This window comes from Mus pahari, chromosome 9 (assembly GCF_900095145.1).
Source record: "Mus pahari chromosome 9, PAHARI_EIJ_v1.1, whole genome shotgun sequence".
NCBI classification, from domain to species: domain Eukaryota; kingdom Metazoa; phylum Chordata; class Mammalia; order Rodentia; family Muridae; genus Mus; species Mus pahari.
Window position 1 is genome coordinate 38,936,658 of NC_034598.1, and position 13,384 is coordinate 38,950,041.

At 39.9% G+C, this 13,384-nt stretch overlaps 1 protein-coding gene across 4 annotated transcripts in view; it reads left to right on the forward strand.

Moving 5' to 3' along the window:
* Pcdh15 (protocadherin related 15) overlaps positions 1-13,384 on the forward strand; it is a 1,443,732-nt gene that overhangs the window by 990,575 nt on the left and 439,773 nt on the right. For all 4 annotated transcript variants that reach the window (XM_029542087.1, XM_021204350.1, XM_021204353.1 and 1 more), the window contains one exon: positions 9,348-9,508. In XM_029542087.1, the coding sequence (XP_029397947.1) occupies positions 9,348-9,508 (161 nt within the window). The remainder of the gene's footprint in view (positions 1-9,347; positions 9,509-13,384) is intronic.

Genomic DNA, 13,384 nt, shown 5'->3' on the forward strand with positions numbered 1-13,384 from the left:
CTGGCCTGTGCAATAGCGTCTGGGTTTGGTGGCTGATGATGGGATGGATCCCCGGGTGGGGTAGTCTCTGGAAAGTCCATCCTTTCATCTTAGCTCCAAACTTTGTCTCTGTAACTCCTTTCATGGGTATTTTGATCCCTATTCTAGGGAGGAATAAATAAATTAATTTTTAAAAAATGAATATTTAGATGGTTTCCTGATCTCGATTCAACTTTGGAAAATGGAATCTATCCAGAAAAATTATCCATTTTATTTCTATTTTCCAATTTGGCAGAGAAGAGGCTGTTGGAATAAGACCTAATGATTCTTTGAATTTCCTCTGTGTTTGTTGTTATAACCCCATTTCATTTCTGATTTTGTTAATGTGGATATTCTCTCTCTACTTTTTAGTTAGTTTGGCTAAAGGTTTGTCTGTTTTGTTGATTTTTCTCAAAGAAGCAGCTCTTGGTTTCATTTATTCTTTGTATTGTTCTCCTTGTTTCAACCCAGATTTTGATTATTTCTTGCTGTCTACTCCTATGTGTCTACTTCTTTTTGTTCTAGAGTTTTCATGTGTGTTGTTAAGTTGCTAGTATGAGATCTTTCTGATTTCTTTATGGGGGCATTTATTGCTATACCTTTCCTCTCAGCACTGTTTTCACTGTGTCTTATTAATTTGGATATGTTGTGCCTTCATTTCCTTGAATTCTAGAAAATCTTTAATTTCTTTCTTTATTTCTTCTTTGATCCAGTGTTCATTCTAGAAAATTGTTCTGTTTCTATGAGTTTATAGATTTTCCTGTTGTTGTTGAAGTCCAGTTTTTAACTCACGGAGATCTGATAAGATGCAAGGAGTTATTTCAATTGTCTAGTATCTTTTGAGGCTTACTTTGTGATGGAGTACAGGCCAATTTTGGAGAATGGCCCATTAGTTGCTTAGAAGAAATTTTATTCTTTCATATTTGGGTGAAATGTACTGTACATATATCTCTAAGGTGCATTTGATTCATAACATGTTAGCTTCTTTATTTCTCTGTTTAGTTTCTGTTTGTTGTCCCATCCATTGTTGAGAGTGGGGTGTTGAGGTCTTCAACTATTGGTGTGTAGGGTTTGATGTATGATTTAAGCTGTAGTAAAGTTTCTTTTACCGATGTGGGTGCCCTTCATTTGATTCATAGATATTCAGAATTGAGATGTCATTTTGGTGGATTTTTCTTTTGATGAGTATCAAGTGTTCTTCACCATTTCTTTGATTACTTTTGGTTTAGTCTTTTGTATTAGATATTAGAATGACCACTCCATCTTGTTTCTTGGGTATGTTTAGTTGGAAAACCTATTTCTAGCTCTTTATTCTGAGGTAATGTCTATATTCCTTGCCAAGGTGTGTTTCTTGTAGCTGCATAATGATGGAATCTGTTTCTCATCCACTCTGTTAACCTATGTCTTTTCAGTGGTAAATTTAGTCCATTGATATTGAGCAATATTAATAACCAATGATTATTAGTTCCCGGTGGTGATGATGATGGTATTAGTGGTCTATGTCTGTGAAATTATTCATTTCTTGTGTTTTCTTGGGTATATTTACCTTTCTTATATTGCAGTTTTACTTATAGTATCTTCTGTAGGCCTGGAATAGTGAGAAGCTATCGTTTCAATTTGGTTTTGTCATGGAATATCATATTTTCTCTATCTATGGTGATTGAAAGTCTTGCTGAATCTGTGCTGATGTCTGTGGTCTCTTAGCACCTTCAAGACATCTGCCCAGGACCTTCTGGTTTTTAGGGTCTCTGTTGAGAAGTTAGGTGTAATTCTAATAGCTCTGCCTTTATACTTGGCCATTTTCACCTTAGCTTTTAATATTTTTTCTTTATTCTGTATATTTAGTGTTTTAATTATTATGTGGTGGGAAGATTTTCATATATGGTCTAATATATTTGGAATATTCTTGTTGTTGATATTTATGTCTACAGTTCTTATTCTCTTTCCTTCATTTTTTCATCTCCAGGATTGCCTCAATTTGTGTTTTCTTTATTGCTTGTGATTTTTTTCTTTCTTTTTTTTTTGTCTTTCGAGAAAGGGTTTCTCTGTATAGATAGCCCTGGCTGTCCTGGAACTCACTTTGCAGACCAGGCTGGCCTCGAACTCAGAAATCTGCCTGCCTCTGCCTCCGACGTGCTGGGATTAAAGGCGTGCGCCACCATACCCGGCTCCTGACTTTATTTTCAGATCTTTAAATGTTTTTTTTCCATTTCCTTCTCCTGTTTGATTGTATTTTCCTATATTTCTTTATATTTACTTCCTATTTTAAAACTTTTATCTAACTGTATTTTTCTGTTATTTATGTGATTTATTCATTTCCTCTGTAAAAGCCTATACCATACTCATAAAATTAGATTTATAGTCATTTCCTTGTGCATTAATTATGTTATGTCATACGAGGCTTGCTGTAATAGGATAGCTGGCCTCTGGTGATGCCATATTGCCTTGGCTTTTGTCAAGTCTGTTTTTATGTTGGCCTTTTTTTCTTTTCTTTTATTGGATATTTTCTTTATTTACCCTGGTTTCTCCTCCACAAACCCCTCCCCCCTCCCCCTCCCCCTGCTTCTATGACAGTTATCACACATACACCTATTCCTTTCCCCATACCCTGGCATTTCCCTACACTGGGGCATTGAGCATTCACGACAAAAGGCCTCTCCTCTCATTAATGCCTGACAATGCCATTGTCTGTTACATATGAGCCTGGAGCCATGGGTCATTCCATGGGTATTCTTTAGTTGGTGATTTAGTCTCTGAGAGCTCTCAGGAGACTGGTTGGTTGTTGTTTTTCCTGTGGGTTTGCAATCCACTTCATCTCCTTCAGTCCTTTCTCTAACTCCTCCATTGAGGACCCTGTACTCAGTTCAGTGTTTGGCTGTGAGCATCTGCCTCTGTATTGTATTTGTCAGGCTCTGGCAGAGCCTCTCAGGAGACAGCTATATCAGGCTTCTGTCAGCAAGTACTTCTTGGCATCCACAATAGTGTCTGGGTTTGGTGTCTGTATATGGGATGGATCCCCAGATGGGGCAGTCTCTGGATGGCCTTTCCTTCAGTCTCTGCTTTGTCTCCATATTTCCTCCCATGAGTATTTTGTTCCCAAAATACTCCACAATTTGTTCTTCCTTCTTCTTGAGCTTCATGTGGTCTGTGAAATGTATCTTGGTTATTCTGAGCTTTTGGGCTAATAGCCACTTATGAGTGAGTGCATACCATGTGTATTCTTTTGTGATTGGGTTACCTCACTCAGGATAATATTTTCTAGTTCCAGCCATTTGCCTAAGAACACGAAGTCATTGGTTTTTTTGTTTGTTTGTTTTTGTTTTTGTTTTTGTATTTTGGTTTTTTGAGACAGGGTTTCTCTGTATAACCCAGGCTGTCCTGGAACTCACTTTGTTTGGCTGGCCTCAAACTCAGAAATCCACCTGTCTCTGCCTCCCAAGTGCTGGGATTAAAAGCGTGTGCCACCACTGCCTGGCGAAGTCATTGTTTTTAATAGCTGAGTAGTACTCCATTGTGTAAATGTATCACATTTTCTGTAACTATTCCTCTGTTGAAGGACATCTGGGTTCTTTCCAGCTTCTGACTATTATAAATATGACTGCTATGAACATAGCAAAGCATGTGTCCTTGTTATATGTTGGAGCATCTTTTGGATATGTGCCCTGGAGTGGTATAACTGGGTCCTCAGATTGTACTATGTCCAATTTTCTGAGGAACCACGAGACTGATTTCCAGAGTGGTTGTACCAGCTTGCAATCCCACCAACAATGGAGGAGTGTTCCTCTTTCTCCACATCCTCACCAGCATCTGCTGTCACCTGAGTTTTTGATCTTAGCCATTCTGACTGGTATGAGGTGGAATCTCAGGGNTGTTTTGATTTGAATTTCCCTGATGACTAAGGATGTTGAACATTTCTTTAGGTGCTTCTTGGCCATTCAGTATTTCTCAGTTGAGAATTCTCTGTTTAGCTCTGTACCTCATTTTTTTTAAAAGGGTTATTTGATTCTCTGGAGATTATATTGTCCTTTAGCAGTCTTGTTGTCCCTGATGTTGGTTGTCTTGGTAATCCCTAATAACAACCGACCTCTGGGACTACAGGTTGAGCAGGTAGTCCCAGATGACAGAGGGTCTCTGAAATCACAGATAGAACTGGTTCTCCCAGATGGCAACAGGTCTCCAGAGATGCAGACAGATTCGGTAGCCCCTGATGTTAGCAGGCCTCTGGGATTGCAAGTAGAGCTGCTTGTCCCAGGTAGCAGCAGGCATCCAGGGATGTGGGCAGACTTGGTGGTCTCAGGTGGTTGCAGGCCAGGTAGAGGTATGGATCCATATTGGAGTGCAGAAGGGACAGAGCAGACCTCCCAGATGCTTTGCTTGCCAGGAGACTAAGCAGATAGGAGATTGGCGCATGGGTATTTCACCTGATTGTCCCAGATAAAAGCAGAACTCCAGGGATGCAAGCAGAGTTGTGGCCCAGGAAATGGAATACAGATCTGGGATTAGAGGTAGAAGCATGGATTGGAAGATGGAATGCAGAGAGGACAGGTTATGTGTCAGTCTTAGTTTAGAGTCAAATACTCTAGTGAAGAGTAAAAATATTCCATAAAAACATAACATATAAATTTATTGAACACATTTTCCTGCCATCAAATTTAATTTGAAATTTGGTGAGAGAACTCACAAACATTTGAGGTAAGGAAGTGGTCACTCTATGTTAACCACAGATCTGGGTTGGTTGCCAGCTAGTGGGACTGAAATGGAGGAAAACAGACCACTAAAGACACCAGTCTTTTATATTATTTTGTACTCTAAGAATTCCCTCCTGCCCTATAACTTCCAAGTCAGACCTTTCTAGTCTGTATCAAGTCTTGACGTGTTATGATACTTAAGTGTAGCCTCTGCTTTAAGACATGAACAGGAACACGGTTTGTCAAAACTTCTGTGACAATTATCTTGCTTTCACTTCCAAATAGAGTTAATAACATAAAAATAACCAAAGCCCTTATCCTTGCGCCAATTCTTGACAGAGACTGGGCTCTGTTCTTGACAAGACTTAGTTTTTTAGAGAACAGGTATAGAGCAGGAGGAGGTTGAGGTTGGTGTAATAAAGATGTTGTACTGGTTTGTAAGTTGCTCTTCAGAGGATTTATGTTTTGATGCACTCTGGGTGCTTGTTTTCAACTTACAAAAAATATAGCTATGTGTGCACAGTCTATGTAACAGAAAATGAAAATTTCTTGAGCTTTGCCTTCGTGGAGGTAGAGTTCACATTGTTGAGTCTATAATACCTACTGCGGATAACATGCTAATATCTCCCTCACCTGAGAATAGAGAGTAGTCATATTCCAAGTTATGTCCGAACTTCATGTGGCGACACCCACCTGTAATCCCAAATGGAGAAAACTGAAATAAGTAAATCATGAATTTGCGGCCAGTCTAGGGTACATAGTAACATGCTGTCCAAAAAAAGTAAAAATATAGAGTAATAGCAAGAAAAAGGTATTTATTCACTAAAAGTTTTCAAATTCTAAATTTAACTTATATGAGTTTTTTTGAGATATCCACAACAGTATAAACCAGTACATATTAGTGGGGCAGCTTAGGGTGTTTAGAAGGAAGTACATAGTAGATAATATTTATAACACAGAGTGGAACAAGGAAAGGAATATGGAAAGGAACAGGTAAAACTAAGAGGCATTTAAAGGGCTCTATAGAAACCTAAAACAATAGAACCTTCCTAAACTATAGACAGAATTGAATATGATCTAAATGGAATCCCTGAGTAATAAGGGTAGACAAAGACACAAGTGAACATCTCTTGTCACCAAATGCAGCCTCCAGTTCAGAAATGAGTTCTTTCTATTGAGTTCTTGGTGCTTCATCAGTGTCCCTAGCAATCCAAGCTACTTCCAAGCTCCTTGGTTTCTCTCCACAAACAGATGGCGAGGCCCTGTTGCTGAAGACAAAACCTCTGTGATTCATTGAACAGGGAGAAATTAAGCTGATGTCTACCTAGAGCCTCCACCCTTACAGACTAGTGCTTATTGTACAGGAAGGTACTCTTCATGCTACCATAGGAGAAAGATAAACACCGACCCAGCTAGAAAACCATTTTTCTACAATAGAGATCTGCCTGCAAGATAGGGAGGTACAACAGTGGTGCAAAGCCTGTGGTACTAACCAACCAACATCTTATTGGATTTAATTCCTGTGCTATCAAACGGAGATCATACCAAATACCTCTTGGGTAGCCATGAACCTGAGACCAGATAGGCCAGGGGCCTAGAGAAAAGCCAAACACTATGGTTTTGCTAAAGGAGGATAGCAATTAAATGACTCCTGATAAAAGTCTCCTATACTCACCCAGCGATCATCAGATAAGCTTCTTCCTGCAGTAGATAGGAATAAATACAGACACCTCCCCTCAGCTGGACAATGTGCAGAGAGTGCTAGACCTTGAACACTGCATCCAAAATGGGATGTCTCTCTATCAAAGCACTCGCCTCAGGGCACAGTGAACCCTGAAGAAGAGGAGAAGGAAAGAGTATAAGAGCCAGAGAAGATGGTGAACACTAAGGAAATAAGACCTAGATACAGCAGAATTGGTGCAAATATGAACTTGTACAGAGTGTGCGGCATGCACATAGCTTGCATGGTTCTGGGTCTGGTGGGATTATGGCAACGAAAGGGGACTGGGAGACAAACTAACCCATCCCTAACCTAGAAACTATCTCCAAATGATAACCACTCACAAAGGAAAAATTAGTCTTCTTTAATGGGGTCTCACTGAATACAAAACACTTCTAAAAGCAGGATCCATGATCAGTAGTAGATGGTCAACACAATGAACTCAATGCCATTTTTGAAGGTTTCTTGTTTTACAATGCTTTGAAAGGGCTTCATCATCATCATCATTATTATTATTTACCTTACAGGTCATTGGAATATATATTATGGTTCCCAATTTGTGTTTCCATGGGGTTCCTGTGTGTGTGAAGATGCATTTATATGTGGGGTTTTGTGTGTGTGTGTGTGTGTGTGTGTGTGTGTGTGTGTGAGAGTGTGTGTGTGTGTGCTTTCTGTTTGTTTTTTTTTTCTTTTCATTGTGTTAATTCTGTTAAAGTTTGTTTTTGTTTTATTTAATTTAATTTTTCTTTTCAGAATCCTGCTTGTTTTCTAAGGAGTGAGAATGAAAGGTTGTGAATTTGAATGAGATGAGAAATAGGGAGGATCTGGGAGGAGTTGAAGAGTAGGGAGTGGGGAAACCATATTCATAATATATTGTATGAAAAAATATTTATTTTCAATAAAAGAAAAATATCACTATGCATAAATAAAAGTTGATGAAACAACAACAACAAAATCATGACCCAGCCCTGATACAGCAAGAATAATGACAAATATAAAAATATGCAATTCTGTTTTCAAGATTTTCGTCTCATAAATTCATTGTCTGTTAGCAAACTTTCTATTCTTTTAAGTATGGTTGAAAGCATTTAACTTCTGTGAAAAATTGATTTTAAAAAACAATAAATATCTGCTTAAAAACAAAAGATGCTCCGCCCATACTTTTCCAAGCAGGAGCACACACTACAGTACTCAAGGCTAAAAGACATGGCTACACTACAACCTTAACTAGGGGAGAGCTTCTATTGGGGTTATTTCTATTCTTGCCAGTGTGCTGATACAAAAACACAACTGTGCTTCAGAGATAAACATATGGTTTAGGGATAGAAATTCCTGTCCTGTGATTTTCATCATTCTACAGAAGACAGAAAAAGAAGATATTATCTAGAATTCAGGAGTGTGTGAAGAATATGAGCATTAATATAAAAGGTTTGCTTCCAAAGAAAAATAGTTCCTTTCAGAATGTCCTAGGCAGTCAGAACATATCAATAGGGTATTGTTAGGAAAATACTGTAAATACTTCCTTAACATTATTAAGGTACAGGGGGAAATCAAATAATGATGCAATCTCATTTTTTTGTAACAGTGTAATGGTATAAGATTTAGGCCAATTTCCTGCCTTACCAAAACATGATAGATAAATTTGACATTTTATTTTTTAAGCCTAGTTTCATATTTGTGAATTTTCTATGATCTGCTTCCTGTCTTTTTTTTTCTTTTTTCTTTTTTTTTTTTTTTTTTGATCTGCTTCCTGTTTTAAAGCAAGAAGTTATCTAAATATTTCCATTTTCTTCTAGGCTTTAGAAGAGTTCAGTTTTGTTTCCATAGCCATGTTTCCTCTATACACTGTTTATGCAGAGTGATGTATCAGAAAGCGACTATTCTAAGCCACTCCCTCCCTTGATTGGCAGGAAGAGAGTTAAAGTGATTACTCTAAGCCACTCCCCTCCTTGATTGGCAGGAGGAGAGTTACTATGTGGAGAGAAAAATAAGTTTGAGCTGCATCACTGCTGCTCACTTGCAACTTGCAAAATACATGGAATCTTTTGCAGAGAAGAACTGTTAGAGACATGCTCTCTTTTTCATATTTTCTCAAGAACTACTAGAAGGAGGAAGAGAAAGAGGAGAAAGGAGGGTGAGGAAACAGGGAGAGAGACTGGGAGGAAGGGAGGGAGGGAGGGAGGGAGAGAGACAGAGCAAGAGCAAGAGTGAGAGAAGAGAGTGAGAGCAAGGCAAGAGGCAAGGGCAAGAGGGAGAGAGAGAGAGAGAGAGAGAGAGAGAGAAGCAAGCAAGCATTGAAATGTAAAATCTGAATAGTTTGTCAGTCCAGTTGAGTGCCATGTCTTAGAGATGAACAGCCACTACTGAGTGTCTCCGTGGTTACATTAACATTTGTCTTTTATGAATTTATTCTGACATGTGAGAACAGGATGCACTTCTAGCTGTAGGGAATCTTGCTGCCTCTTTACTTAAGCCCCTCCCTCCTCTCTTTCATTTTCAAGATCTTTCTTTTCATATCAGAAGCCTCACTGAGTAGATTTGGTATCCTGTACTGCTGTTACAGTTGTTTCCTTAGTTCAGGATAAAAAATTCAATAATAAATCCTGAGAGAAGTGATGGCTAGAAGGTGGGAGAGATTCAGCGCTGCTAAACAGAAACAGGGTGGTGTTTTTCAAGTCTCCAAATCTCTGCTTTCTAGCCTACATCGTCCCAAAATACCACTGGCACATAGCACAACAAAGATAGATATCTGTGGCTTTGGGAGGACAAGAAAAATACTTTGTGATGCTCAGTACAATATTGAATGTGATCTGACTTGGCAGATGTTTGGCCCAGCTGAGTTTTAAAGAGAATAATCCTCTCCTCGCTAAAGAAGGCATTTGATTAGTGCGTGGTTACAAATAGCTGTGTTTGGTTTGCAGGTACAATCCTGGTGGACAACATGTTGATTAAGGGGACTGCCGGAGGACCAGACCCCACCATAGAGCTCTCTTTAAAGGACAACGTGGACTACTGGGTGTTGCTGGACCCCGTTAAACAGATGCTTTTCCTGAACAGTACCGGAAGAGTTCTGGATAGAGACGTCAGTAGCTTTATTTTTCTCTGACCCTGTGCCGTAGCTGCAGTATAATTTAAATGTCTATATGCATTATCTATATGATATTAAAATTTGCCCCATATAATTAGATTTTATTTACTTGACATAGCAACAAAAGAAGATATAACCCTCGGAATAAGTCTGCAAAAGGAAGGAGTCTCAGTCTGAGGTGATCAATTTGATACTCTGGAATTTTGTCCCAGTACTGAGCAAATAAATAGACTACAAAGAATTAAGAAGTGGTGTCTTTGGGGCAAGTAGGACCATCACACAGAACCCCATTATTTTCCCACAATGTGAAATTGAAGGTGCTATTTGGTTTTTGGCTGTGGGGTCCATAGAGGTTGGTGTGTGCCCTCTCATTTAGCTGCTAGCACACTTAGAATTGGAAGGAGGGAGGCTAAGCATCATGCGCATGAGGCTGATAAAAAGGAAAGGTGAGCCAGATTCCTGACAGCATCCTTGTCCAGTCATCATGTGTAGCAGGCAGAGCCATTTGCTACACCGCAGCTAAGTTGCCAAAGTTGTTCAGTATATCGCTCTGAAAAGGGTGACAAAGTATTATAAAGACCTGTGTCCTAACTCAACCACATCTTTCTTGGGGACTAAGAAGGGAGGGGCATACAAAGAAGTGTTCTCACCTCATAATACAGTATCCAAGCCTTCCAGGCTGCAAAGCTAAAGCAGAGTTAATGGGGACTGCTGTGTAGCTTCATGACCCAACTCCCATTAGGATACTGAGTGTATGACCCTTTCATTCTACGTGGATCCCACAGGCTCTCTGTAATAGCTTTGATTGTCTTTCACTCAGTTCATTATTTGCTTTATAATAGTTGGCTCTTAGGCTCTTGGGAATTACCCCCTCACCTGCAGCACTGCTTTTAGGGCTGTGTATATCACAGTGGAAGTCTCAGTCTCTCTCTCTCTCTCTCTCTCTCTCTCTCTCTCTCTCTCTCTCTCTCACACACACACACACACACACACACACACACACACACCACACATTTACTTTACATCCTGATCACTGTCCCCACTTCTGGTCCCCCTTCGCCCCTGTCCCTCCCCTCTTCCTCCAAGAGAGTGAAGCCCCCCACCCCATGTGTCCTCCTACCCAAGCACATCAAGTCTCTGCAGGGCTAGGTGCTTGTTCTCCCACCCAGCAAAGACAACCAAGTTAGTAGAACAGATTCCACTGACAGGCAACAGCTTTAGGGACAGCCCCTGCTCCAATTGTTCAGGACCCACATGAAGACTATGCCTGCACATCAGCTACATATGTGTGAGAGAGGGTGCTAGGTCCAACCCATGTATGCTCTTTGGTTGGTAATTCAATCTTTGAGAGACCCCAAGGGTTTTAATTGACTCTGTTGGTCAATTTAAAAAATGGGGTACAGAGCTAAACAGAATTCTCAATGGAGGAATCTTTAACATCGGAGAAACACTTAAAGAAAGGATTATAAAGTCATTAGTTATCAAGGAAATGCAAATCCAAACAACTCTGAGATTCCATCTTATACCTATCAGAATGGCTAAGATCAAAAACCCAACTGATAGCACATGCTGGTGAGGATATGGAGAAAGGGAACACTCCTCCATTGCTTGTGCAAGTGCAAACTTGTACAACCACTTTGGAAATTAACTTGATGTTTTCTTAGAAAACTGGGAATAGTTCTACCTCAAGATCCAGCTATACTACTCCTGGTCATATTCCCAAAAGATGCCCCACTATACCACAGAGACACTTGCTCAACTACATTCATAGCAGCTTTATTTGTAGTACCCAGAAACTAGAAACAACCTAGAAGCCCCTCAAATGAAGAATGAATAAAGAAAATGTGGTACATCTATACAATGGAAAATTATTAACCTCTTAAAAACAAAGATATCATGAATTTTATAGTGGAAGTCTTTTAATCTACAGTCTTACCCCACAGCCATCATCTGGCGTCATCTACAGATCACTACTGCTAGGCACTTAGTGAAATAATTCAGGGCTTCTGTTCTCTCTACTCCTAGCTGTATACGGACATGCATCCCCATGGAATTTTCAAACATCTTTAGTTTGATTTATCTCTCTCCTTCCTCATCCACAGTTAAACTCCTTCCCCTTTGTCTTCCTCTCTGACTTCATAGCCCCTGCTTCCCGCTATATGCCTGGTCCAAAAGTACCTTCTCCTCTCTCCCCAAAGCTCCCTTTCTGCTTTCCTGGCTTCTGGGATAACTTCATGTCATAGATGCACATCTAAGGATTCAGAGCTACAATCCACGTGTAAGAGATGACATGCAGCCTTTGTCTTTCCTGGTCTAGTTAACACTTTGCTGTTTAATATTTTCCAGCTTCATCCATTTACCTGCCAATTTCAAGTTTTTATTTTTATTTTTTTTTACAGTTTAATAGAATTTGATTGTATATATGTTTTATTATTGGTTACTTTATTTATTTACATTTCAAATGCTATCCCTCTTCCCAGTTTCTGCTCCACAACCCCCCTATCCCCTCCCCCTTGCCTCTGTGAGGGTGCTCCTCCACCTGCCCACCCACCTACTCACACCTCAGTGCCCTAGTGTTCCCATACACTGGGTCATCTTTGAGCATCCACAGGACCAAGGTGCTCCCCTTCCAGTGATGCCAGATAAGGTAATACTCTGCTACATATCAAGCTGGAGCCATGGGTCCCCCCCCCTTTTGTACTCTTTAGTTGGCGGTTTAGTCCTTGGAAGCTTTTGGGGGTCTGGTTGGTTGATATTGTTGTTCTTCCTATGGGGTTGCAAACCCCTTCAGCTTCTTCATTCCTTGCCCTAACTTCTCCATTGGTGTCTCCATGCTCAGTCTGATGGTTGACTGTAAGCATCCACATCTGTATTGGTCAGGCTCATGCAGAGCCTCTCAGGGGACAGCTATAATAGGTTCCTGTCAGCAAGTGCTTCCTGGCATCAGCAACAGTGTCTGGGTTTGGTATCAGCAGATGGGATGGATCCCTAGGTAAGGCAGTCTCTGAATGGCCCTTCCTTCAGTTTCCGCTCCACTCCTTGTCCCTGCATTTCCTTTTGACAGGAGGAATTCTGGATTTTTAGCCAAAATATCCAACAAAGGGGAGATAGGCTCTGTGCATACTGTATCCAGTGGATAGGCATGACCCCTGGTTGAGGAATGGGGTCACCCAACTCAAAAATATTGATTGTTTATATGAACCAGTTTCACTATCCATTCATCACTCAAAGGCATCTGTATTTTCATTTTCTAGTTATTATGAATAGAATAGTTTGTCTGTACTAGGATGTTGAGTCCTTTATAAATATGCTAAGAATGGGACATACCATAAATCTATCTTTAGGATATTAAGAATCCTCACATTGATTTCTGTTTGGAATCCAACCATCAGTGAATAAAGACTCTCCTTTCCCTGTATTCTCACAAATATTTATTATCAGTTCTTTTGTTGTTCAACATAGTTTGAGTATTATAACATGGAATATTAATTGTGTACACTTTTCTAATTGCTAAAGATGTCATCAATATCATTTAGATATCCCTCAATAATTTTTACTTCTTTTTAAAATTACCTTTTGAGATCTATAGAACATTAACAAAAATTTTATTAGATATTTTCTTTATTTACATTTCAAATGCTATCCCAAAAGTTCCCTATACCCTCCCCCACCCCCGCTCCTCTACCCACCCACTCCCACTTCTTGACCCTGGCATTCCCCTGTACTGGGACATATAAAATTTGCAAAATCAAGGGGCCTCTCTTCCCAACGATGGTCGAATAGGCCATCTTCTGCTACATATGCAGCTAGAGACAGGAACTCTGGGGGTACTGGTTATTTCATATTGTTGTTCTACCTATAGGGTTGCAG